The following is a 26,155-nucleotide window of genomic DNA, read 5'->3' as shown; positions in this document are numbered from 1 at the left end:
ATGTGGAGTGATCGTACAAAAATCGCTCTTGAAAAAAAATTATTTAGAAATTAAAAATTCGGAGACAGGTTTTTCTTGTTTATATGTAAAACTAGCTACTGTCAAAATATGAGAGCAATCAAACAAATTCCCTTTGACTTGTAGCTCTTAAAAGGTGATTCGGGCGCTCGCATCTAGAAGTCGTGAAAAATTGGACAATTAATTTTTTTTCAAAATTTTTGGTATAGTCTGATAGCCAGTCTTATAAGCTTTAATTTGATATAGGGGTTTAGATATCTACAGTTTAAACCGGACGCGCTACATCGCTTGCACGCGAGACACCCCTGAAGGTGCACGGTAACCTTAAGGCAATATGTGTTCTCTCCACGTTGACCATACCTTGACATCTGGTTACGTTACCAGCCTTTACAAGATGAAGTCCATCAGGACATGAACATGTGTAGGTTTTCGACTTCAATAAGCACAAACCCAAGCAGTTGCCGTTTGCATCAGCACATGGGTTCTTGATTGCAGCGGCTGATTGAAAAAGAGAGATGACACCAAAAACAAATACAAACTAAAGGATGAGCAGAAATTGCAAGATTGTTAGCAATAATGATCAACACTTTCCCTACAGCCTACTTTCTTCATAACTTCTAACCTGTCATTCCACACGGTTGGACCGCTTTGATGTGGAATATCTTTCCATTGCTTCCTACAAATGACCTTAGAGGCTTCTCAGGGAACTTGGAGTTTATTCCCATTCTCTGAATTCTTCCAAGAGTCCAGTCCGTCCAGAACAGAGTCCTGTTGAAATTGGTTATACCAAACGGATAAGGAGCTGGGTTGTATGCTTTGCGCATGCTTAGGTCTCCTAAATTCACACAGGAAATAGCCCACATGCCGGCATCAGAGTAGCATAGTTCATTCGTTGAGTGGACGATTGTCAAGCCATTTGGAAGGCTGAGTGGCGAGTTTACGAGGATCCGCCTGTCGGTTCCGTCCATGTTTGCAACTTCTATCTTAGGTCGGTTTCGGCTCCAATCGGCCCAGTACATTTTACTGGAAGAAAAAAATGATTATCAATACAATTTGAATATGACCGCCTAGGAAAACAATAAATCAACATTATTGTAGTCTTTGAGCTTGGATTAGCGATTGTCACACCTCCAAATCTCGGTACAGAAAGCTGCTTTTAAGTTTGTTGTGTTGACAATCAAGACTGTCATGTGCCAGTTTTTCGATAAACGTGGTTACCCTGATTCTGTCAATCAAGCGGCTTACCACCGCGCCCAACTTATTGATCGACATTCAGCACTACAAACGTCGCAAAAGGAAGATTCCGACTGCATTCCATTCACTCTCACGTTTCACCCTCACAACCACTCTGTTAAATCCGTCATTCTTAAAAACTTTAATTACTTCAAAATGATCCAGAGACAAGCACTATCTTTTCGCAGCCTCCGCTCATTTCATTCAAAAGCGACAAAAACAAAGGCAATTTTTTGGTCAGAAGTTCTTTTCAGAGTAATGACCAACCAGTCACTTTTAAATGCGCTCGTGCATGTTGCAAAACGTGTCCTTTCATTCACAAAACTGAGAAAATATCGGGTCCCATACGATCCATTAAGATCACCGATCACTTAACGTGCACCTCCGCCAATGTAATCTATTGCCCAACTTGCACTTATTGCAAAAATATTTACAGCGGCGAAACAGGCAGAAGACTAGGTGACCGATTCCAAAAACACCTTCGTGACGTGGAGAGGAATGACAAGGACACATCGAAACCAGTCGCTAGACATTTTAATTTACCCAATCATTCTAAGCAACATATGGCAATCTGCGGTCTTTCCTTACACTTAGGTAGCACAGAAAGCCGCAAAACTCTTGAACAAAGGCTCATCTTTCAAACCGTAGTCTAAATTCCACTGGTATCAACGAACGCTTTTCATTTCACTAATTTATTCCTGTTTTTCTCGTTGCCATGTTCCCACCAATCACGTAGCTCCGTTTTTCTGCCTTTAAAAGCACACACAACCCACAATTCCTCTATTCGCTCCGACGAAGGGCTAACGCTCGAAACGTCAGCTTTTATAACCGTAACGGTGGCCAATTTACCATTTCAACTTTGTTGATATATTCAAATTATGTCGTATAAATAGCTTTGAAAATTTGACCTGTACAATAATGTCAGAAAAGAAAATGGAGTGAACTAGTTTTCAAGACACTATTCACTGTGTTATAGCTTAATCAGACTTACCCATTAGGTGGATCGACGATAATGGCCCTTGGATCAACCAGGTCAGAGGAGACGAGCGTACGTCTGTGGCTTCCATCAAGCTTAGCCACTTCAATAGCATCAAGCCACGAGTCTGTCCAGTAAATGTTCCTTCCCATCCAGTCAACCGCAATCCCTGTATTAATTGTTAAATGTGAAAAATATTTAAAAGATACGGCAAGTAAGTGACAAGCAAAAAAAGAAAAAAATCGAAAAATTTTATAATTCCAAGCCAAACTAAGACGATATGACAGCTTTGAATCATGGCTAAACTGCCCCTTTTACTCAGTCTAAATTTGGTTTGCAGAGTTGAGGCATAAGAGTTTCAAATTTCCTCCAAGATAGCTGTGACGTCGCCAACCCACCCTACACGCAAATACACTTTTTGCTAGCCAGACGTCATTAACTGTATCAATTTATTAAGCAGGAATGCCCTGTAGGAAACGGAAGTCAACTCGTGGATGGAGGCATATGGCCAGTGGGGCATACACTATAAAATTCGAAATCAATTTCAAACTAACATGCTAAAGCTACTTACGACATGCTAAAACAACTATATAATCATTTATAACCCACTCATTAATTTTGCGCGATTTTATTGGTTGCTTTAAGTCACGTGGTGCAAAATCACAGGACAGTTTTCACGCAATAACCCCAGTCCGAGTCGATATTTGTCCTTCGACTTTTTGCGTGAAAAAGAAACATAGTCAACACAAGAGTTTCAACTTTCCCGTTCTCCTATTTACATAGAAGGAAACCAAACTGGTTTCTTTTTTTTTTTGCTTGCGTCAATCACGCGCATTCGCCATCAGGTCACCACTGGCTTTTTACTGCGTTTAAGCGCAGTTTAATTGCGATGTCAAAATTAATGGGAGGGTTATAAAAAGATAAACCCCGTTCTGGCTCGCTGGTATGTCGGCTGATAATGTCCTTGGCTGAGAGATTGTCCTGAAAATTTCATATTTGCCCTCGAAGCTTCGCTTCTCGGTCAAATATTAATTTTTCGGACAATCTCTCAGCCGCGGACATTATCAGCCGACATACCAGCCGCCCGAAGGGGTTTATTTACTACATACCTTAGCAGCATATATTTTATAACCTTCTATTGTTCTTCTACCTGATGAAAAATTAAAAAAACCGATACATTTTTTCTTCTTCTTACCTTCTGGACTTGCGACCTTCTCGCTGTCAACAATAACTTCCATTTCACTTCCGTCATATTTGGCACGCACGATGACCCCTTTTGTGACCTCGGTCCAGTATACGCGCTGCTCTACACAGTCGTAGTCGACTCCCACATGTACCGCGCCCGACCGCTGGTAAATAATTCCTATACCATTTGGCCTTGGAGGAAGAGACATGCGTTGTATACTGTTTCCTTTACTGAAGATGAGCGAAGCGTCTCCATCTTAAAAAAGAATAATCGATACAAACAAACAATGCCGGTGCAAAGTTTACTTCAACATATTAATAATCAAACTTTTATAAACAGCGTATCCCGACCGTCAGTTTATCGAACAAAACAAGCCTAAAACATGAATGGAATGCTGTGGGCAATATACGGTCTTTTACCTGATTCGTAATTTATCCATTACCTTACTTTAAATTTTATCAGTTCCTTCTTTGGTTCTTAAAATAATTTGTCTGTTATTTGCTCGTTTCTTGGCTTCGTTCTGGTGATTTTTTTTGTTCCCTCTCTCTTTCTCTCTCTCTCATCTTTTCCCTTATTTTGCCTGGTCTTTTCTAGCTTGCTAGGGATTAAATTCTTTTCATTTCAGTGTATGAAACGTTTTCTTGGTCTAGACAAAATGTTCAACCAGCTGGGTTCGTTCTTCCTCTTGTGATACTTACGCCACTGGCACCGCTGACCAGAGAATCCGGGAGGGCAATGGCATGTGTTGTTTTCAGAGCAAGAGCCACCATTCAGGCAAAGTTTGCATTCCTCTGCAATTAGAAAAAAAAATAAGAAAAAACTTTTAAAATATGAAGATAGACGTTTCACCAGATCTATTAACAGGTAAACGACACAGCTTTAACTGTTCCGATAGGGTCCAACATTTAGATTTGCTTACGAAACAAGTATTTGATTTTAATCAAACGCAACACTCACTTGTGCAAGTTTTTCCAACCTTCTTGTAACCAGGTAGACACTGGCACATGAAAGATCCAGCCAAGTTGAAACAGTCAGCTTTTTCAGGGCAGACAGATTTATCCAGACATTCGTTTATATCTGTAGAGAGGACAAAGCTTCTTTAAGTAATATGGCAATCGCATCTTTCTGAAATCTCTTGCAAGGACCAAAGCGTCTTGCGTTGGTTCGAGAAAAATTTTGGTATAAACAAGTGCCTCTGTGAGACAGATAATACAATGTAAAGGAGAAAGGTGCCTGACATCCAATACGTGCACTTGCAGTGTATAGAGATAGATTGTCATAAGAGCTACATGTACCAACTCAACACTGTGAAAGAGACCAATTCCCTCACGGACTAAAAGTGCTAATGAGAGTGTGACATGCATATTTGTCTGTTAAATCAAACAACTAACCGCTGCAGATTATCCCTTTTCCAGTATACCCAGCTTTACAACGACACTCTTTCTCCGATTCGACGCTTTCATAGAGGGCCACACAGTTGGCATTGAGGTCACACACCACACCTTCACACGTGCCATCACCTAACATGAAATAAACGCTGTAAACGTTTTAAGGAGTTTCTGTAACTTATTCCATAATAAGTGTAACAGGAACTGTGTCCTAAAGAGAACCGTGAGCCAAAACCCAAACCCTGAGATCCTGAACGCAGGCTCTGTGAACCACGACCTTTTGTCACAGAAACTAGAGCAGCTCTTACTCCATCCTTTTATGCTGAACTGCTATCTCAACTTTCCAAAGGGCAGACAGCAGATCGGTAAGGGTAACGCTTTGTTGGGGAATGGAAAGTAGTGAATAAGGTTACCACCCAGGAGAATGTTGGTGGACCGCTTTTAGTTAACATTTATCTTTATGACCTTCAGGTAGACTCTTAGATGAGCCGATGCTAGCCAAATATGCAGAGGATTCTGATATAATATCCCCTGCCTACAATATGGCTCATAGATCTGAGGCACTAGTTAAACTAAATAAACAGGTTATGGAGTGATTCAGCAATAACGGTATGTCTTGCAACTCTATAAATTTCAGTTTATTACCAGAGTATGATCTTAATCTTTCATCTGAACAAAATTGAAAATGCGAATTAAATGAAGAGTTAAGATGCCCACACCTCAGAAATATATATTAGAAAACAAGATAAGAAAAATTTCGACAAGGTAAAACATAAGGAGAAAAATCCTATGTGAAATCTTATACCTAAACTGGAGTTCACAGAATACAAACCTACATACAAATCTAGTCCCCGAACGAAATAAAATATGGATCGGGTGAAGAACTCCTACTTTAGTCACCTAATTTTTAAATATGACCTAACTTTGTAGGTGGTATTTTTGGAAGTTTTGTTCTATAAGATATATAGTTTTTATCTTATGAATTAATTAAGACTATTATCATTATTATGAACAGGTCCTAAAACTGCCTCTCATTGAAACCCCTCAACTAATAAACTGCAGTTTTGCGAGTTTAGGACGGTCATGCCGTGGAACGGCAGTCTTTCTTTACCATATACTATTCAGCAAAATACTATTTCAATTTCTTGATTGGGGGCTCCTGGTTCCATTGCGATTGTAAAACGCCTTAAGCAAAGGATATGAGCGCTATATAAATAAATATATCTTATTAACCAAGCGCGAGGGCCGTACTGGGAGAATATCGGCCCGAGGTCTCGACATTACGGACTGAGCGCAGCGAGGTCCGTACAAAAAAGACCGACGGCCGATATTCTTCTAGTACGGTCCCGAGCAAGCTTGGTTAATAAGAGATTTATTATACGACTGAAGTTCAAAGGGACACAAGTGCGGTATCATTCGGGACCATTCGGGACAGTGCCCGGTCCAATACTGAGAGAATATTGACCGACAATAGAGCATTTTGATTGGTTGAATTTAGTTATTTGCCCTCTGAATGCCCGAGTCGTGTAATAAATAAAGTTATTATTGATGCCATGAGACTTAAAAGGAAAGTCGCTTAGGACAGCTGTTCCTTACTTAAGCAGTCGAACCCATCGCCAAAGTATCCTTTTTTACACCGGCAACGGTATGTGCCCGGTCGATTGACGCAGGTTGCCTTTCTGTGGCATTTGTGGATCAGTTGTGCGCATTCATCGATGTCTAGAGAAAAAAACGACAAAACATTAGTCATAACACTGCTATCGAGTTCCTCAAGTAATATTCTTTAAAAAGGGGCCACGTTCATAACGGAAAATAGTTCTCTGCTCAAACTGCAACTTTTTTTCTTTCGAATTGCACTTTTCATTCATCCAACCAGAGAGCCAACAGAAAATTAAAGGATGTTATCAGAACTTAAACTGAAACCAAATGAAAACGAGGTAAGGACAAAAAGAAAAAAAAAAAAAAAGCCGGCAGACAGACGCAGACAAACAGACGAGTCCTCCTAATTAATAACTTTTGATGTAATAAACTGAGACAGTAAATTATTACACTACATTTCATTTACGCTAGCCACTTTTCCAATAAGTTGAAAAGTTAGTGTCAAGGCCTGTAAACTCTATCCGTTGGATGACGCACTACATTTTACAATCACTTATTCGCTGGAGGGCGATTTATCCGTTGGATAGCGTTATCCGCCGTATGAATAGTAGAGGCTTGACCTTGGGTTTGTTACATTTTGGCAGCACTAACCTCTACAACTGAGACCATCTCCTGAGAAACCGCCTTTACATTCACAAACTTTGTCGCCGTTTGACAACGTCAAACATTCGGCATCAGCCGCGCACACAATTCCTGCGCAAGTGCCGTCCGCTGTTAGGAATAAATATGTCCCTTATTAATCAAACAATCAATCAAGGTCTATTTTCTTGCTCAAAATGACACCAATTGCCACTAAGACATCTACGAGGTGACAAAAAGGAATGTTTACGGATAAATTAAAGAAGCATCTGTTCCTTCGATAGCTCAGTTGGTAGAGCGGAGGACTGTAGAGGTCTTCAGTGACATCCTTAGGTCACTGGTTCGAATCCGGTTCGAAGGAAGTTCCCTTTTTCAATTTTGATCAATCAATTATGAATTTATCAGTCAGTCAATACTAAATCACTCCATCACTTAACCAATCAATCAATCAATCAAAAAACTAATCAGTAAGCGGGTCGGCCAATTAGTTAGTCAACCTTTCAGTCCGGCGAAGGGGTAACGCTCGAAACGTCAGCTTTTGTAATCGTTACGGTGGCCAATTTACCATTTCAACTTTGTTGATATATCCAAATTATTTCAGTCAGTAGGTCAGTCAGTCAGTCATTCAGTGAGACAGTCATCAGTCAGGCAATCAGTCAACATATTGTACCAAGCCAGCCAGACGGCCAATAAGTTAGACAGCCAGTCATTCAGTAGGACAGTCAATTGATTTCTATAATCAACTGTTAAGCATCATTTTCTACTGACGTTTGCAGTTGAATCCGTCTCCTTCAAAACCCAGGTTACAAGAACAGTTGTAGGATCCCAAAGTGTTTGCACAGTCAGCCTCTGGGTGACACTTATCAACATCGTTGCTACATTCATCAATATCTGTGAAAGGAAGATGCAATTATTTCTAAAACCTTCTCATATTGCAAAATAAATAACATGACAGCCTGCAGTACGAAAGACAAGCTTCGGCTGGCTAGTTCGCCACAGAAGGAAGAACAACTTAAGAGTGTCGTCGCTGTTGACGTTTAATATAGGTAATCACATGATTTCGAGTGCAATTTGGAATAAATAAGCATGAGTAATTTTTTTCAAAGACTAACAAAATTGCATGAGTCCGCAGGGCGAGTGCAAGTTGTGGTCTTTGAAAAAAATTACAAGTGCTTATTTATTCCAAATTGCACGAGAAAATCATGTGATTATCTATTAATAATATACATGAAAAAATACGAGCTAGTTTCTAATAACTACGCAGAAGAGAGGCGCGCGCAACACGTGCAAAAATAATTTATTCAAACCATGCAAGTGACATTGACCTTGACATCGACCTTGACATTGACTTTGACCAATCATTCTGACCAATCAGAATGTCTGGTTTGTTTCTTTCTTTGCACTGAATTAACCCTCTTCTGCACTGAATTAACTCTATTCTGCACTGAATTAACTGAAAACTGCATTCATCTTAACCAATCAGAACTGAGAAATTTTTTCATGTATATTATTAATTAGGAAATAAGAACAATGTGTCTTTAAATAAATAGTACATGTATCAATGTAAATTTGATTAACTAGTTATAATTTGAACTGTGATGTTGTTCACTCGTTGTCTGTCGATTCAAAGTTTGTTTTTTGTGTCGTACTGAAATTAATACCATTCGCCATTTAGACTGAACTGCCAACTGACTGTTAACTGCCAACTGACTGTTTACTGTCAACTGTTCCTTCGATAGCTCAGTTGGTAGAGCGGAGGACTGTAGAAGTCACAGATGATACCCTTAGGTCGCTGATTCGAATCCGGCTCGAAGGAAAATTTTCCCATTTTCTTGTATATCATGTTAACGTAGTCAGTGAACTATGATAAGAGCTTTCTGTTACGGAACTTGCAGTAGTTTCTTACACGCCCAAAAGGGAAGCGTGCACTATTATGTTTAGTTTAGCTTAGATTAAGTAGTTCTGTTTTAACCCGAGATCTGTATTGGACACGTTCATTGACTGTAATCGACTGCTTACCTGCAACTCAGTTATATGATTAACTCGATCAAGGAAGGTCAAGAAAACTCGCCATAGAAGTAAGTTTGTGAACATTGTTGTTACTTGTGTCGTCAATGATTTCAGTTTGTTAGTAAGTTTGTGAACATTGTTCTTACTTGTGTTGTCAATGATTTCAGTTTGTTAGTAAGTTTGTGAACATTGTTCTTACTTGTGTTGTCAATGATTTCAGTGTGTTAGTATAGAACTTATAAGCTTTTGAACAATGAGGACACTGAGGAATCGGCCACATGGCACGATAATTGTTACAGCCTTCTATCAGGTTTTTCGCTTCGCTTGGTTTGATTGTTTCGTTTTTCTTATCAATTGATTTAGTTAAGTACTATACTGTATATTTTGATTTCAGATTGAATAAACACAGCAAACACAATTATAATCATATATGTGCACGATCCTTCGCAGTAAAGCACTATTTAAGCAATAGTGAAAATCAGACCTGAAAAAAAAAAAAAAAAAGTTCAGGCCTGTACAGGATTCGAACCACTGACCTCTGCGATACTAATGCAGCGCTCTACCAATTGAGCTAACAAGCCAACTGGGAGCAGGCCATCAAATTAATTCGACATAAACCCGTAGATGATAAATCAAACAACAAATATATATGAAATACATATATATGAACTGCGGTTATGAAACGTCGATGTGCACGATTGTGCACATATACGTTTCATAACCGCAGTTCATATATATGTATTTCATATATATTTGTTGTTTGATTTATCATCTACGGGTTTATGTCGAATTAATTTGATGGCCTGCTCCCAGTTGGCTTGTTAGCTCAATTGGTAGAGCGCTGCATTAGTATCGCAGAGGTCAGTGGTTCGAATCCCGTACAGGCCTGGATTTTTTTTTTTTTTTTTCAGGTCTGATTTTCACTATTGCTTAAATAGTGCTTTACTGCGAAGGATCGTGCACATATACGTTTCATAACCGCAGTTCATATATATGTATTTCATATATATTCGTTGTTTACAATTATAATCAGTTATAAGATTTGCGAGTATTCTTTGGTAGTGGATCGTCTTGATTTTCTTGCGAAATATATTAGTGTTGTAGAGTATTTTAAAGGATTGCTATTTAGAGTATATTTAGGTTTATCTTTTGTTTTATCGAGTCTCGCCTTTTTACGCCTACGTGTTATTTTGATAAATTTATAGTTTTGATCTTTTTTTGTAGAGTATTTTAACTCGGATTGCTATTTTGAGTACTTTTAGGTTTACCTTTTGTTTTGTTGAGTCTCGCCTTTTTGCGTCTACGAATTGTTTTGGTAGATCTATAGTTTTGATCTTTTATTTTTAGTGTGTGCTTGAACTTGGCTCAGTTCGCGGATTTCCTTCTTGTCGTGCTAGACATTTTAATGGCTTGTTATGGTTGAGAATAATTAGTTTCATAGGTGGTCATGTTTGGGTTGGTAAAACTGACTTTGAGTTTTACCCACACTAAAGATCCTGTTGTGTGCGGGTGATTCTCGTGCGCAACACGATCATGGGCGTTTAATTGGTTCCTTGGTGCTCGCCAAGTGTTTCTGAGCGAGCCACCCAATTTCCCCCTTTTGCAAAACAACGAATGCACTATGGAAACTCCCACGGTCAGCTAACCGAAACATGTCTGTGAATTTTGCATTAAATACGCGGGCACTCCTTGCTAAAAGATGGAAGAAAAGTAGCTGCGGTAGTAGAAGGTTGTAGCAACAATAGAAGAGTAGAGAATAAAGAAGAAAATTACAGGGTTTTGGTACCTTTCATTAATGGCGAAGCGAGTGGTTAAAACCCGTCGTCAATAATTAGGCTTAGCCACAAGTTGCTCGGCAAAGTTTCGGCAACTTTTGAGATTTTCGGCAACTTTTTAGAATTTTGGCAACTTTTAAAATTTTCGGTAACTTTGGGCTTTTTGAGGTTCTTTGAAGCCACTTTCTTCACGTTTTGAGCCCCATTGGTCAGTTTTCCATGGACATTTATTCGATTTATTCTAAAATACAATAATTAGAGCACCCCCATGGGTTGATTTTTGTGATGCCTTATCATGAGGTCAGCGGTATCACGTTGCACGTTTTTCAAGATGGCGGACAATCAAGTGTTAATCAAGTGAAATGGAAAGAACCTCTGATATTATCACTGGACTTTGACAAATAAAGTTTTGATAAGCAAAGTGCGAATTTTTAATCTTTACCACTCAAAAAAGGTAGGAAAGCAGAAACATTTTGGCAACTTTTCGGCAGCTTTTTTGGAAATTCAGCAACTTTTCGGCAACTTTTTGAAAAAAGTAACAACTTTTTGGCAACTTTTAGACACTTTTATCGGCAACTCTTTTGGGATTCATCGGAAACTTGTGGCTAGGCCTATCAACAATAGAACAAATTCATTACTGTTTCGTTTAATCATTTTTGATTTATTTACCTATTGCTTTATTGTTTCAAAACCTGTCGACGCTCGAAATTGTGTCATAACATTTATTTTTATCCGTTTGTTTTCCGCATTTAGACATTGAGCACTTACGACGCAATTAGATATTTCTGCACCTCAATACTCAAAAGAAAAGCTCTGACATCCTAATACCTACATCTAATATGCGATTTCCTTCGATAGCTCAGTTGGTAGAGCGGAGGACTGTAGAGATTAGTTTGATTGTCATCCTTAGGTCGCTGGTTCGAATCCGGCTCGAAGGAAAGATATTTTCGTTGATTGATGAAATTTTTGTGTTGTTATTTCTTTTCCCCTTGAGTTTTCCTTATTTCGTCATGGAATGCGTTTTTTTTTTTTCGGCTTCTTTTAATTGCAAGAATTAAGGTATCGTTATAATGTATAAGGACTGTAAATCTCCCGAGACATCAATTGCAATGTCCCGCATCTTAAACCTGTAGTTCTATCTCTAGGACATAACTAGTAAAGATGGACGACTAGTAAAGCCGGCAAAATAAATAATGAAAGCAGCAACGCTGCAGTCTATGCTGAGAGCCTCCGAACTGCTAAAAAAGATATTGATGTGAAGTATGTATTAGTCAATCGATTGGACATTTGTCGGCTGTCCTAACCAGTGAACCTCTACTGACTGTGACAAAGACTACACAGGCTCTACACGACTTTTCTGGGAAGCCTCTACTGACTGTGACAAAGACTACACAGGTTCTACAAGACTTTGCTGGGAAGCCTCCACTGACTGTGACAAAGACTACACAGGCTCCACAAGACTTTGCTGGGAAGCCTCCACTGACTGTGACAAAGACTACACAGGCTCTACAAGACTTTGCTGAGAAGCCTCTACTGACTGTGACAAAGACTACACAGGCTCTACAAGACTTTGCTGGGAAGCCTCCACTGACTGTGACAAAGACTACACAGGCTCTACACGACTTTGCTGGGAAGCCTCCACTGACTGTGACAAAGACTACACAGGCTCTACACGACTCTGCTGGGAAGCCTCCACTGACTGTGACAAAGACTACACAGTCTCTACAAGACTTTGCTGGGAAGCCTCTACTGACTGTGACAAAGACTACACAGGCTCTACAAGACTTTGCTGAGAAGCCTCCACCGACTGTGACAAAGACTACACAGGCTCTACAAGACTTTACTGGGAGGCCTCTACTGACTGTGACAAAGACTACACAGGCTCGACAAGACTTTGCTGGGAAGCCTCCACTGACTGTGACAAAGACTACACAGGCTCTACAAGACTTTGCTGGAAAGCCTCTACTGACTGTGACAAAGACTACACAGGCTCTACAAGACTTTGCTGGGAAGCCTCCACTGACTTTGACGACTCACGATGATTCACCCCTAAGAGTCACAGATCTAATTTCTCCTAACAATATAGTATCTGCTGAATCAAAGTTTAAGATCTTGAGGAAAAGGAAAATGATTACAAAGTAAAGAAATACAAATTATCATTGTCAGTATCATAGGAAACTTTAAAGGGGCAGTATGGAAAATGCACGTACTGGTCAATGGTTGAATGACTTAGAAGGCAAAATAAAAAATAAAAAAAGAGTTTTTAATAAAAAAAAAGTAAAAAATCATTACCAGAACATTTTCGACCATCGCCTTGATAACCGTCTTTGCAAACGCAGACTGGACCAAGCGGCGAATTTGGTTCGCATGTAGCATCCGGGTGACATCTTACTCCGGCGCATGTGCCATCGGCTGAAAACAATATATTAGAGAACAAGTCCATTGGATTTGCCATCTTACGGATTGAATTTATTCTTAAGGAAATATGCATTAAATAAAATAGCTAACACCACAATAGACAGATAATTCGTAATAAATATGAATTTCCTTGACATAGCTTCATGCTACCGTTTAAATTAGTTAACAGAGAAATTGATTACGGCAGACAGCAAACGGCGAAAGGTTGGAGATCTTGCTGTCCGGACGTTTTCAGCCATTGGGCTGTTTTGACCTTGGCCTTAAAGATGTCCTAAATATATTAGTTTTCCTATTCTCCAACAGAGATGTTTCACTGGTCTGAGGAAAAAGTTCTAAAATAATGAAATTACGGTTTACTTGAGTTAATTTTTACCATTACCTTTCCCATAGAGGTCCTTCTTTCTTTTCGCGAAATGTATAAATTATGTGGAAAGTATATGCAAATATGATTTTTCTCAGATTCAACACCCGTATGTGAAACGAATTTAGAGCAGGACGAATATTTAATGTTTTTGTAAGCGATCAGAAGAAGACAAAATCATTCGCACTGTCTGGATTTCTAACCATAAAACAAGACAAGAATAAACTCGTTGCCATCTTTGTAAACAGTTAAAGAAGAGCACGTATGCTATGTCACAACAAAGCGAAATCAAAACATAATACAGTCTAAATGCGGTCGAAAGGTTTACTTTTCACAGGACAAGAAACGACAGGAGGGCTTTTGTTTACATTTGACTTCCGGTGTGATGTAGCAGATTCTATGTCACGCACGAAAAATTGATGACAACAGTGGTTCAGAACGAACGGTAGGCCCGGCCTCGAAAACTCGTAAGATTCAGATTTTTCCTCTTAAAGGGAGATATAAGTGATGTAAAGTTTTGTCTTTTTACGCTTACACGGTTAAGTCATGGACGTTAATTTTGAATAGTTTGTTGTATAATCAATAAGGGGGTTCCCCTTGGCTGAGCAGAAACCAAACATTGAATATGGCTGCTGTTTACAACTGACAGCGTTTTGATCATGCTGGAGATATAATAAAGTTCTGCAGCGGATACACTGTTCTAGTTTGAGCAATATACTTGTCTATTGATGTTTGGTAAGGAAATATTGAGACAGGTAACATAATATTTAAATATGGGGCTCCATATTTTGGTTATTTAAAAATTGCTTGTCTCGTAATATATCAAGACTGATAAAAAAGCAGAATTATCATGAGAACAATGATTGGCCAAACACGTTTAAATTCCTTAGATCGAACAGAAACATTATTTGATGTGTCGGGAATGCACGTTAGAAAATGTAAAGAAAACCACTTCAAGGTACGCGCCGCTTGAGGGCGCATGCGTTATGAGAACAAGTGTCCCACATGAAAGAAATTTCTGACCTTGATCAGTATATATTTCCTCAATTCCCAGAAGGATGTGTGAGGTCCGGACCTGGGGAGGGTTATCCTCTACACATATCAGTTGATTATCCCCCCTCCCCGCCTTTAGACCTCATCTTTTTGCCAACATTTCGCATATCTAGAATCGTATACCAGCTAAATGAGCATGTTTGTGGCAATCTCCGCCCGCTCGCAAGAGTTGCAAATGTTGATATACGTCTGTTGGCTGATGTTTCCTCCACTAAGTGCTCAATGCGATTTCAAAGGCCGGTCGCCTTACCACAGAAGAGCTGTAATCGACAGCGCAAATCGATTCCTAAACTTAAGTTTAAGATCCAGACAATTCAAACGTATATCAGTTAATTCAAAATAGAAAGACGATCATATCCAGTCCAAACAAGTCTTAGTTAAGTCAGGAGGCTGTGGCTCTGTTTGTAATTAGAACTAGAAGTGGAATATCTTCCCCAAAAATAGAAATGAGAGAGATATTTATTCCACTACACCAGTTGAGTGACTGCATCCAAGCGTCAACTTTCTCCTACGTACGCGAAAAACAGGTTGAGTAAACTGGTTTCTGGTTGTACCATCTTCTCGGTGGTAAAAACAACAACAAGTTACGAATTACATAAGGTAAGAATGCTTCTTTTAAAGCTGTGAATTCAATATCACCTCTGTTTGACTTTAAAATAGGGCAATTTTCTCCTCGATCATATGTTAAATACAAGACATCTTTCGAGTCCTTTGTTTTAACACCTAAACCTAGTTGGATCTCCGATTTGAAGTGGCCTTGCGTGTCGTTCCTACATAGGTAGCTTGATGCTTAATTTTGAAAGGATGGTAATTTCGTAACGAATGTCGGCTTTAGCAAACACAACACTCGTTTGTTCAGTTTAAATAAAGCTTGCAAATTCACAGGACGAAATTTTGTCGAAGACAGATAACGTGGTTATTTCCACGTTATAGTTAAGTCCCTAGACATATTCAGATTCTCCGAGGGGTTCGGATATGAAAGGATCTTTCTGATGTTTCAAAGGTTCCAACAGCTAGTGAATCTAGTTCGTAAAAGTGAAACAATAACTATGACGTCATGCTGAATGATAAATTGGGGGGTTCCCCGACAAGCTACCCTATGTAGATTCTTTTGAATAACAGATCGAGTGTCAAATTGCAAGCTTTCGTTTGTTTCATGTACTCAATATTTTAAGATTTTTGCTCTGATAACAATGACGTTGAATGTATTACGATGGGACCACAGTTCGAGTTCGTAAATGTTCGAAAGGGATATGAACTTTATGTTGTATCAATCGCTTAAAATCCTGATGTAAATTATCTGATGGCAAAAAGCCTTTCGATGTACATGTAAACTGAAATTACGGTACATCTTTGGAACTCTATGAACCTAAACGAGATACGTGTAAAGCTTCGATCACGAATATAAATATCGCAGGTTGTCACCTGTTGAGATGCAGCTGGATTTGAAAAATAAACGAAAAATACGGTAATTTCGGCGAATGAAGCGGAGAAAGACCTCTGCATTTACCTTGAAGTGCTCGGAGACACTGCATAATTTACTACGAAATAACTACTGCATTTGCATAAGGAAAATCTTCGATTATCAGCAATCGTCTGAGAAATCCTGGTTTCCTAACTAGAAACGCGTTCATTTCCATGATTCGAAAGTCGAAACTTTTAGTAGGCATTACTGATCAACAAGAGTGAAAAATATCTAACAATAAAGTGACCTTTGTCCTCCACAACGTCGTCAGCCTGATGCAAAATAAAGGCCGTAACTTGTTGAAATATAAAATATGAAATATGATGTCTCAGTGTAACACCTTCGTACGCAAAGACCCCTTTCCCAAATAGGTTATAGGAAAGGTTTAATTTGTGCAGGAAGAATCCTTCTCGCGACAGGCTTTAAAAGACGTTTTTCCAATTTCGTGTCACTGGAGAGAAAGAGCGCATGCGTAAAGAAGAGGATAGCAACAAGTCCCATTAATCAAAGAGTGCGCGCGCTTATGGATATAAATATAACAGGCGTTTCTACATATATTTGAGGTCCGGATTAGGGGAGGGTTACCCCTCATTTGTGACTCGTCACGCCCCTCCCCGCTCATTGACCTCACTTTTTACGATACTGAAAAGCCAACCATTAGTAGCTAACAATGCAAAAGCAACAGGAATGTCAGGGATGGATACAACGAAAAAAGTGACAGTAAACACAGCTACACTGACAATGTATGGGGTACCATTACCGCCAATATACAGCTACTGCTTTTTTTTATGAAATGGTGCTTAAGATATGAAGCCAATTATGTTTTATGCAGCTAATCGTTTTATAAAATGGTGCCTCAAAAAATATGGAGCGCTTTTTATGAAGCCTTCTTTATGCAGCTAATCATTTTATAAAACGATTAGCTGAATAAAACATACTTGGCTCCATAAAAAGCGCTCCATATTTTTAAGGCACCATTTTATAAAACGATTCGCTGCATAAAGCATAATTGGCTTTATAAAAAGCGCTCCATATTTTTTAAGGCACCATTCCATAAAATGATTAGCTGCATAAACCATAATTGGCTTCATATCTTAAGCACCATTTTATAAAAAAAATAAATAAATAAATAAAAATTAAAAAAAAAAAAAAAGACCGTAGCTGAATATTAGCTGAATATTGGCGGTAATAGCACTCCATAATTCGTGAATAAATCGCACCAATTAGAGCCAATCAGATTACAGGGACCACCAGTGATTTCAAAATGGATGTAATAAAGATCGAAACACTGCGATTAGTTTCTTCCTATTAATTATATATTGTGAAACAACTCCATGTAAAACAGTTCATGAAAAGATTACGACACGTTATAAGTGTGCTTTTTTAAGGAGAACAAATGCTGACAGTTAGCCAAGCTGGATGAACTGCGCTCGCACGCTCAATAACTTGTGATCAATTATCTTACAAAGTGCAAATTCCTTGCAGTTTGCAAACTTGATCCCGCCTGTTCTAGCGGCAACATTCATCGATATCGGATTGTGATAAATCAAATTACACGCATTTTCCCCAAAAGTCTCTGAATTGGGGAATTCCCCCACTCATTAGTATCAAAATGCCATTATGGCTGATTCTTCAAGATGTTTAGTTTACACTATACATATTATCAAAAATTCAAAACCTAATTTTTCACGACATTTCGCCAAATTTAGTGATGACTTAACTCTTTCACCCCTACTTGTATGAGTGACTTGCGCCAAATTTCTCCCTACAACAGAGTTACAAGAATAAAGAAAATAATCGCCAATTAAAGCAGCTCTTGATTTTTAAACAAATTATTCTTGTTTGTCTCATACGGAGTGTGTAAAAAACAGTGCAGCGAATATTACATACACCTTCTTATGCAAAATCCTCTGCCTGAAACCTTTAAGGTTGAAGCTTTATGCGCCGATAAATTCTAAGCTTCAACATCCACCCCTTCCCGCAGCAAGCCACGAGCATTTGATCATCGTCTGTGGGGTGGAAAATTTGAACCTTGCTTGGGTGGTGTGGGACATTTGAACCGGAAGTCTTTCCAGCATAATACAAGTGTTTAAAAAGAGAAATTTAAAGGTAAAGAGTCTACGTTCGGAAGCGAATGGCTTAGAAAAACAATTTCCACATCGTAGAATGATGCTTACAAGCGAAAAGCCCAACAGCAGCACTATAAACTAACGTGTGATCAACGTTTGTTGATCACAAGAAAGAATCGTTCAATATTGGGTGGAGCTTTTGAACGCAATTTAGGCCCGCGGAGAGCTGTAATTTCAACGAGACAACCTTCAAAAGCTTAGATTCTCAGTGGGTTGCCCCAGGGGATATTGTAGATCAAAATTTGATAGAAGCATTAATCTGTTTTAGAAGTACCCTTTTACCGAAAGGCTTCAAAATGTATCTTATAATTCCCATTTAACTGTGGCAAAGCGGCGCATACAAAGAGAGAGAGGAGATAACAACCACTCATGAAACAGCTGGAGGCGTGACGGATATAAATAAGAGAAGGATTCCGTTTGGCGACCGAGGTCCGCAGTAGGGGAGTGTTGACCTGGTTTGTGACTTGTCTCACCCCCTCCCACTCTGGCCGACCTCATATTTGCGACACTGAAGAAGCTAGAGTTGCCCGTGACTGCACTTCGAGCAACTCTTGCGCTCCTCTCCTGCTCTTTTTCGCATGCATCCATAACTCGATGTGCGCACTGTAAGAATGAATCAATCTTTATTAATGTGAAGTTTCCTTTCAGTTTGTCCGCGACTTGATCCCGCCTGTTCTTGCGGTAAGGTATCAATAATAGATCACAGAGAGGGTATAAAAGTGGTAGGAACAAAAAGGTGACACACGAGGCGCAGACTAGTGTCACTGATTTTCTTACAACAGTTAGCTTTACACCCGTATTTTCACAGCTATTTTTGAAATACTTACATTTACACGTGAATCCGCTGCCTTCGTAACCTGGCTTACACTGACATGTGTAGGAGCCAATAGAATTGAGGCAGTCTGCTTCTGAATGACATTCGCTGTCACCAGTTCTGCATTCGTCGACATCTGCCGCACACAGAAAGTAAAATAGTGATAATAAATATAATAACGATTGTTATATATTGCTGGCAGCACCCGCGAGCAAGATCAGGCGAATCCTGTGTTCCGATTGGCTACCTGAGCGGGCAAGACAGGCCTAATTGCCCGTATTGATCTCGCGCATAAAAAAAAAAAAAAAAAAAAAAAAAGTGCGTGGAGCGGACTTACAAAGTTCGTGACTTTTGGACAATGTCGGCAGCGAAGTCGCAAAAAGCTGCAGAAGACAGTGAGACCAAAGAAAAACATAAACGCCCCCCTTGGGTTTATTGTGCTACATACACAGCTGGCTTTCTTTCCCGGCTCTCGAATAAACAAGACATTACCGATTATTGTTGAAGCGAAATATTTTTGTTATATAATGAATCCTTTATTGATCAAGCTTGTTCGGTTAAAATAGCTGGATATTAGCCTCGCTCTTCCTCTTTTTTTCATGAAAACGTCAAGAAAGAACTCGGCCAATATCCAGCCATCTTCACCTCACAATTGGTCAGCATCGCATATCTAGTGATTAAAAAACAATAATGATAATGACAATAATAATAATAGTAATAATAACAATAATAATAACAATGATAACGATGATAATGACGAAAATAGTGCCAGTTATAATAGTATCGGTATTTCCGCATCTTGGCACCCTTAAACAGCTAGGGTTACCTACGGGCTAAAGTGTTACATTCAAAGTGCAGTTTGATGTATCTTTTCCTGAGAGTGATAGATCACTTGGAAATGAACAAAACCCTTTTTTTAAGGATTTGGAGCGGTAAGGTCCATCATATAATTACCTTATTTGCTTTTGCGTCCCTATGCATTATTATGCCTTGTTTTTTTGTTCTTTTCTTTATGATGAATTTTTCATTTCGCATGTTTTTGTATGCTTGTTTGCGTGTGAAAGTGTTTTGTTGTTGTTGCTGTTGTTTTTGTTGATGTTGTAGTTTTTATTTGGAGTGGGGAGTCATCTTAAAAAGGATAGCAGAAGACGAATCATAATTTTCTACTTCTGTGAACCAAATAAATGACAGTGTAATACAAACAGCCACAAACAATACAAAAGTGACAAACAAGCTAAAAAATTTCCTTCGAGCTGGATTCGAACCAACGACATAAGGATACCAACAGATATCCCTACAGTCCTCCGCTCTACCAACTGAGCTATCGAAGGAATACTCGACAAAATTGCATTTCCATTTACAAATAAGATGAAAAAACAACTCCTAAGCTCTCTTGTTGTCCTCATCGTCGTTGCTGCTTTCATCTAAACTACGTGCTAGTTTATCTCGTATTAACGTTGGATATCTCGAGGAAGAAAAGAAATTCCAGATGCATGAATTTTTGATGTGAAAAAGAAAAACAACAACAACAACAATAACAACAACAACTCACCACCGCAGGACGTTCCAGGACCCTGGTAACCAATGTTACACACGCAGCTTGGTCCTTGAATCAAATTTTGACAGGTGGCGTTCACATGGCAATCTTCACCTGCACAAGTGCCGTCAGCTGAAATCGGTAGAAAACAATAGAATTGAAAATGTATCTTATACAACTAAGCTTCAAAAGTCTAGTAACTAAGAGATGCGTCTTCCAAGCAGCGAAATATATTGTAGCTTTAAATCCAAGAGTTACATCATTTCTTCGCTTTAACTCTTAACGTTTTGACTACTCATTTATTTATTAACTTCGCCAAGTAACAACAATCAAAATAAATAGATAAAAAAAAGGAAGAAAAATGAAAAATGACAAAAAAAAAATAAAAAAAAAAATAAAAAAATGGCAGGGACACCGCAACAGTATGGCCAATTACAGCGGGCCCTTACATTCACATTCAAAGCCACTTCCTTGGTAGCCAGGACTACAGCGGCAAGAATATGATCCAGGAGTGTTGAGACAATCTGCATGCTGATGACAGCTACTATTTATTCGACATTCGTCCACGTCTACAGAGAAAAAGAGAAAGGCCTTAAGGTTTACATACAAATCGGCTCAAGCTGGCCTCTCAACAGGAATTAAATTCATAATCAGCCTCTTACCAACACATTTTCGTCCATCCCCTTTCCAACCATCTACGCAAACACAATGCTGGGCGCGCTTGCTTGCAATTTTTGCCACGCATACACCTTGTTGGCTACAAACCACGCCATCACACGTGCCGTCGGCTGAAAAAAAAAAAAAAAAAAAGGAGAATTGTTAAAACATATAATAGTATAAAATAATCATCATGTTCAGCTGGTCGAAAAATACGGGGCCTGTGAGTCCAGGTGTTTCAGTTAAAGCCGGTTACCGGTGGTCTATCGCTTCCTATCAGACCTCCCACCGCTGTCTGTTGAGCCTGCGATCAGGCTATTGTGTTTTAATTTCACCTTACGGCCCCTTTTGAGGCACAGTCGCTTATCACACCATCGGCACAGTCACACCATCGGCACAGTCACACCATCGGCAGGTGCTTATAGAAAAAACTTATTGAAATCCCTGACAATGACCTTAGGACTTACATTTGCACTGAGTCCCATTGCCAAGGTAACCAAGCCGGCAGCGACACTGATAAGAACCCGGGCTGTTGAAACAATCAGCGTTCAGGTCACACTTGGTTGTTGGGGATAAGCACTCGTCAATGTCTGGCATGGACAAAGTTACAAATAAGACGATGATATAAGTTAGGTACTATTCCAAGTAAAGAAAAAACAGCGATTGACAATTTCACAGGTTAGAAGAAATAAAAAAAAAAATTGGGGAGAGAAGGTGTTTGGCCAGTAGTTACATTAACATAAAAAGAACAATAAAAATCAAAATGAAATGAATTATTTAATTACTACCATTGTATACGTCACCCTTCCTTTTCAAAGTATCCATATTTAATTCTACAACGAAGCCGCGTTGCGTTTTGTATTTCACTTCTTGTATTTTGCGTTTTCCGCTTTACGCTTTTCGTTTTGTGTTTTTTTTTTTTTGGTATCTCTGACGGGAAATCAAGATATGATACTTCTCCAAGCTCGTGATAACTGCTTTTAAACATTTTGAATTTCTGAACTGGCTAGGGTTCGATACGGACATTTTACAGTTGCACGTTCCTCGAGTTAAAAGTTTAACTTTCTCTTTTCTTAAATGATACATTAGCTGCCTGAACTCACCCTCACATATAGTTCCGTTCCCTCTCCACCCTTTTCTGCATATGCATTGATGTGCAAAATCAGGAGAACTCTCCTCGCAGTCAGCATTAGGATCGCAGTAGACTCCATCACACGATCCATCAGCTACAATTTAAACGATGCAGTGAGATAACACAACTTTACTACGATGATCGCTGTTAATTCATTCACATTTTCGAAAGTTATTTCAAAGTCGTTCACATGTTCGAAGGTTATTGCATCTAAAAAAAAATTCGAACTTTTTCACAAAAATCCAGGAACAGGTGCACGGACCCCTTCGCTTGCAAATAAACATTCAACGTCTTTCTTCATTTGACAAAGTTGATCATACTCTCTTTTATTTTCGCTTTGCTCCCCCCGTTTTTTAACTACAAAATCATTTTCAGCTTCATTGCCACCAAGTTGTTTAGATACGTATGTGTCAATTCCAACTCAAGTCTATGATTAACAATCCACACATCCGACATTTCCGATATCTCCCCTCCCTCCCCTTTTTAACTTACACGTGCAGTTAACGCCATCACCAAGGTAACCTGGCTTGCATTGGCATTCATAAGATCCTACTGTGTTAAAGCACTCCGCCTTTGAGTGACAGCCAGTATCATTTGATGACTGACATTCGTTGACGTCTGATATGAAAAAAAAGAAAGACAGAGTACTTACATTACATTACTTAAGGTTCGTAAACATTGCCACTGAGAAAAAAGGGTAAATGTTGAAGAGAATGCGAAGAAATACAAGCTAAAAATACCACCTCACCGGAACAACTAAACCCATCCCCTTGCCAACCATCTCGGCACTGGCATTGTCGGCGCGCCTCTGGAAACTTTCGGAAACAAGCAGCATTTGAATCACAAATTTTACCCTCACATGTACCGTCCGCTGTGGTAAAATAAAGAACGCTTGATAATGCTCAAATGATCAGTATTAGAAGAGCGACAGGTTTTATTCATCACTTATGATAAGATAACTCAGTAAGTAAATAGTGTTAAGTCACAAAAAAAAAAAAAAAAAAAATTAAATCATTGCTTAAAACCAGAACTTATTTTTCTAGGAACATACTTTTGGGATGTGTTTGCCTCAAGGCCAGTAGATAATTTAAGCTTGTCCTGGATCGTTCAAAAACGGAAGATTATTTCAACAACTCACAAACGCAGCTGAAGCCATTTCCTTTGTAGCCAGGCCTACAACGACATTCATAAGAGCCTTCGTTATTGAGGCACTCCGCATCTCGGTGGCATCTGTTCCCAAATGGCTGGCATTCATTAACATCTAAATAGAGAGACAGAAAGTAAATTTCACACTCATCTACATGTCTAAAGGGTGTTGTTAGTGCCTGAGCTAGTTGGAATAAATAAGTTAAGAGATTTCTCAGTCAGTTAATTCGTACAAGTGATAAATATTAACAGAAAAAAGTCACCTCGAAATGGAATATGAAATATTTAATAGTAAGTGGTAAAGTGTAAACTAAAAAAGATACAGTTGCCTCTTTAAGGTGATATAAATCGGGTTATATTTGCAGCTTAGAAACATGGAGAAAGGCCTCTAACAACTTATAGTGTAGCAATATTGTTTATTTCACGTTACTTGAATAGGCAATTTCCGAATTACTTTTGGCCTCTTTTTCAAAACAAGGCCTGGTGCTCACAGCCATTCTTGTGAAAATGAGTTTAATATGTATGCGAATGAAAACTTATAATCATATGAGAGGATGAGCACCAGGACTCATTTTGAAAATGAGGCCAAGGGTAAATGGAAAATGGGCTATTAATACAGAGAGGAAGGCTTTCAGGGGTAACACCGTTACGCGAAGCGAAACGAAACAAGAACAAACAAACAAACAGAGAAAAGAAAACGTAAAGGTAGCATATGTATTGAACCTACCGAAACAAGTTCGCCCATCTCCTTCCCAGCCATCTTTGCACGTGCACTGTCCACGACCTTCGGGTGAGTTTCGTTGACATTCAGCATTTGAGTCACAGAACACTCCTTCGCATGAACCATCCGCTAGGATGAAAAATGATTGATTAATGATCCCAGTTTGTAAGGTAAAGACAATAACGTTATCCAAACAAATCCTGCATCACATGAGCTCTCACATATCAACGAAAGATTAACTTTCCGAAGTCACGTCTTTTCAATTGTCTCGTGGCAGCCATCTTGATTAAGGTCACGCGTAAGAGGTTTGGGGTGAGCTCTGCGAAAGTCTGGAGGCTAGAAATCTGAGCACGGAATTCCAAAAGTGGATCTAGGGGAGGGGTTCGGGGGACCGCCCCTCCCCTCTTAGTTTGGGTAAAAGACATGAAGCAGAGGGAAGAAAAGCTGGCAGGTGAACACATACAGACAACCCCCTCTCTACTTTAGCTCAAGGTCTAGATCCGCCACTGAATTCTGCCTTTATTTTGGAAATTTGTCGACAGTTCGAGATTTTCGCGCTTCTCGTACCTCATCTCATATGTGTAACTGATTTCAAAATACTGCCACGATAGCAAGTGACTCTCTTTAGGACTGGTAACTTAATCCTCTATTCATACGTATACAAAGATATTTACGAGAAGTGAGATCTTCATAGGCTGCATACTGAGAAAACTTAAAGGACAAGGTCACTCAAAAAATGATATTTGTAATATAATAGAGATATCAGGCGGTATACGTAATGGAATAAAAAGAAGTCTTCGAAGAACTGGTTACCTCTTTTAGCAGTTAAACTCATGGAAAAGAATAACATTCAACCACTTAAGGCTTACAAAAACACTTCATTTTCTGGCAAACAGGTGTAAGGCATGCGCAAATTTATCAGTTATCGGGGGACGTATTCCCTTGATATTTGTAAGACATCGCAAACTTTTAATCGCTAAGGCACATGCCAAAAAATGGGAATAGAGAACACTCACAAACGCAGACGAAGCCATCTCCTTGATAACCAGGCCTACAACGACATAGATAGGAACCATCGGTGTTATAACACTCTGAGTCTGAGCTGCAGTTGTTTTTAGATAGCCGGCATTCATCAACATCTAAACACCAAGATACAAAGGTAATTATGCTGAGATATGTGTTTGTCACGTTGAAATGCGCACAAGAAGTTATTAAGCGATAACTTGCTATTTTAAGGTGTGCAATGGATGCACTCAAAGAAACGAAATGAAAAGAAATTGTTAAAACTGTTTTAATGGGTAGCACCCAAACTGCCTGGGAAAGGCAAGGAAGATAAGTAGCGTTTTGCCAATCATTATGAGAGGGAAGTACATATTATAAGTGTGTCAGTTTCAGCTTTAGTAATGTCAAGATTATTTTTCAAACCAACACCTACCAGAGCAATTCCGTCCGTCACCTAACCAGCCATCTTTACAAACGCACTGTCGGCGTCGCTCGGGGAACTCTCGGATGCATTCAGCGTTAGAGTCGCAAGTTATACCTTCGCAGGTACCATCAGCTGTAATATTTTAAAATATCGTCACGAAAAGCTTGATAGACATGCCATTATTCACTATTTTTTATATCAAAATGATAATTGTTAGAGACTCAAGAGCTACAAAATCGTTTACTTTTGCTGATGGGGTTTGAAACCAGTTGATTCCATAATTGTTGAGTGAAAACTTAAGCGACATCAAAAGCAACTTACAAAGGCACGCAATACCGTCGCCTCGGTAACCACGTCTGCACCGGCACGAAAACGATCCCTCGGTGTTAATGCAGTCGGCGTCCAGGTGGCAGGTGTTCTTAGAAGGCTCACATTCATTAACATCTAAAGAAAGAAAATAACACTTTCTCAT

The 26,155-nt window shown here is 39.2% G+C and overlaps 1 protein-coding gene and 4 non-coding genes across 5 annotated transcripts in view; 3 read left to right on the top strand and 2 right to left on the bottom strand.

The window, feature by feature from the left end:
• The window catches only part of LOC111329836 (uncharacterized), a 62,226-nt gene that overhangs the window by 2,922 nt on the left and 33,149 nt on the right, over positions 1-26,155 (bottom strand). The window contains 24 exon segments of the mRNA XM_088725220.1: positions 379-516; positions 641-1,041; positions 2,243-2,396; positions 3,423-3,668; positions 4,112-4,204; positions 4,371-4,490; positions 4,805-4,933; positions 6,398-6,520; positions 7,052-7,171; positions 7,808-7,930; positions 13,117-13,236; positions 19,078-19,200; positions 20,617-20,733; positions 21,051-21,170; positions 21,264-21,389; positions 21,726-21,848; positions 22,362-22,484; positions 22,883-23,008; positions 23,139-23,261; positions 23,529-23,651; positions 24,264-24,386; positions 25,274-25,396; positions 25,693-25,815; positions 26,005-26,127. Coding sequence (XP_088581346.1) covers positions 379-516; positions 641-1,041; positions 2,243-2,396; positions 3,423-3,668; positions 4,112-4,204; positions 4,371-4,490; positions 4,805-4,933; positions 6,398-6,520; positions 7,052-7,171; positions 7,808-7,930; positions 13,117-13,236; positions 19,078-19,200; positions 20,617-20,733; positions 21,051-21,170; positions 21,264-21,389; positions 21,726-21,848; positions 22,362-22,484; positions 22,883-23,008; positions 23,139-23,261; positions 23,529-23,651; positions 24,264-24,386; positions 25,274-25,396; positions 25,693-25,815; positions 26,005-26,127 — 3,363 coding nt within the window.
• On the top strand, positions 7,314-7,400 carry Trnay-gua (transfer RNA tyrosine (anticodon GUA)). The gene is given in 2 exon segments: positions 7,314-7,350; positions 7,365-7,400. It is a non-coding gene; the product is annotated as a tRNA-Tyr (tRNA).
• On the top strand, positions 8,769-8,855 carry Trnay-gua (transfer RNA tyrosine (anticodon GUA)). Its single transcript is given in 2 exon segments — positions 8,769-8,805; positions 8,820-8,855. It is a non-coding gene; the product is annotated as a tRNA-Tyr (tRNA).
• Positions 11,673-11,762, top strand: Trnay-gua (transfer RNA tyrosine (anticodon GUA)). Its single transcript is given in 2 exon segments — positions 11,673-11,709; positions 11,727-11,762. It is a non-coding gene; the product is annotated as a tRNA-Tyr (tRNA).
• Positions 20,309-20,395, bottom strand: Trnay-gua (transfer RNA tyrosine (anticodon GUA)). The gene is given in 2 exon segments: positions 20,309-20,344; positions 20,359-20,395. It is a non-coding gene; the product is annotated as a tRNA-Tyr (tRNA).

The sequence above is a fragment of the Stylophora pistillata genome, chromosome 6 (assembly GCF_964205215.1).
Source record: "Stylophora pistillata chromosome 6, jaStyPist1.2, whole genome shotgun sequence".
In the NCBI taxonomy this organism is placed as follows: Eukaryota; Metazoa; Cnidaria; class Anthozoa; order Scleractinia; family Pocilloporidae; genus Stylophora; species Stylophora pistillata.
The sequence above is the reverse complement of the archived record's forward strand: the minus strand, read 5'-3'. Positions and strand labels throughout refer to the sequence as shown.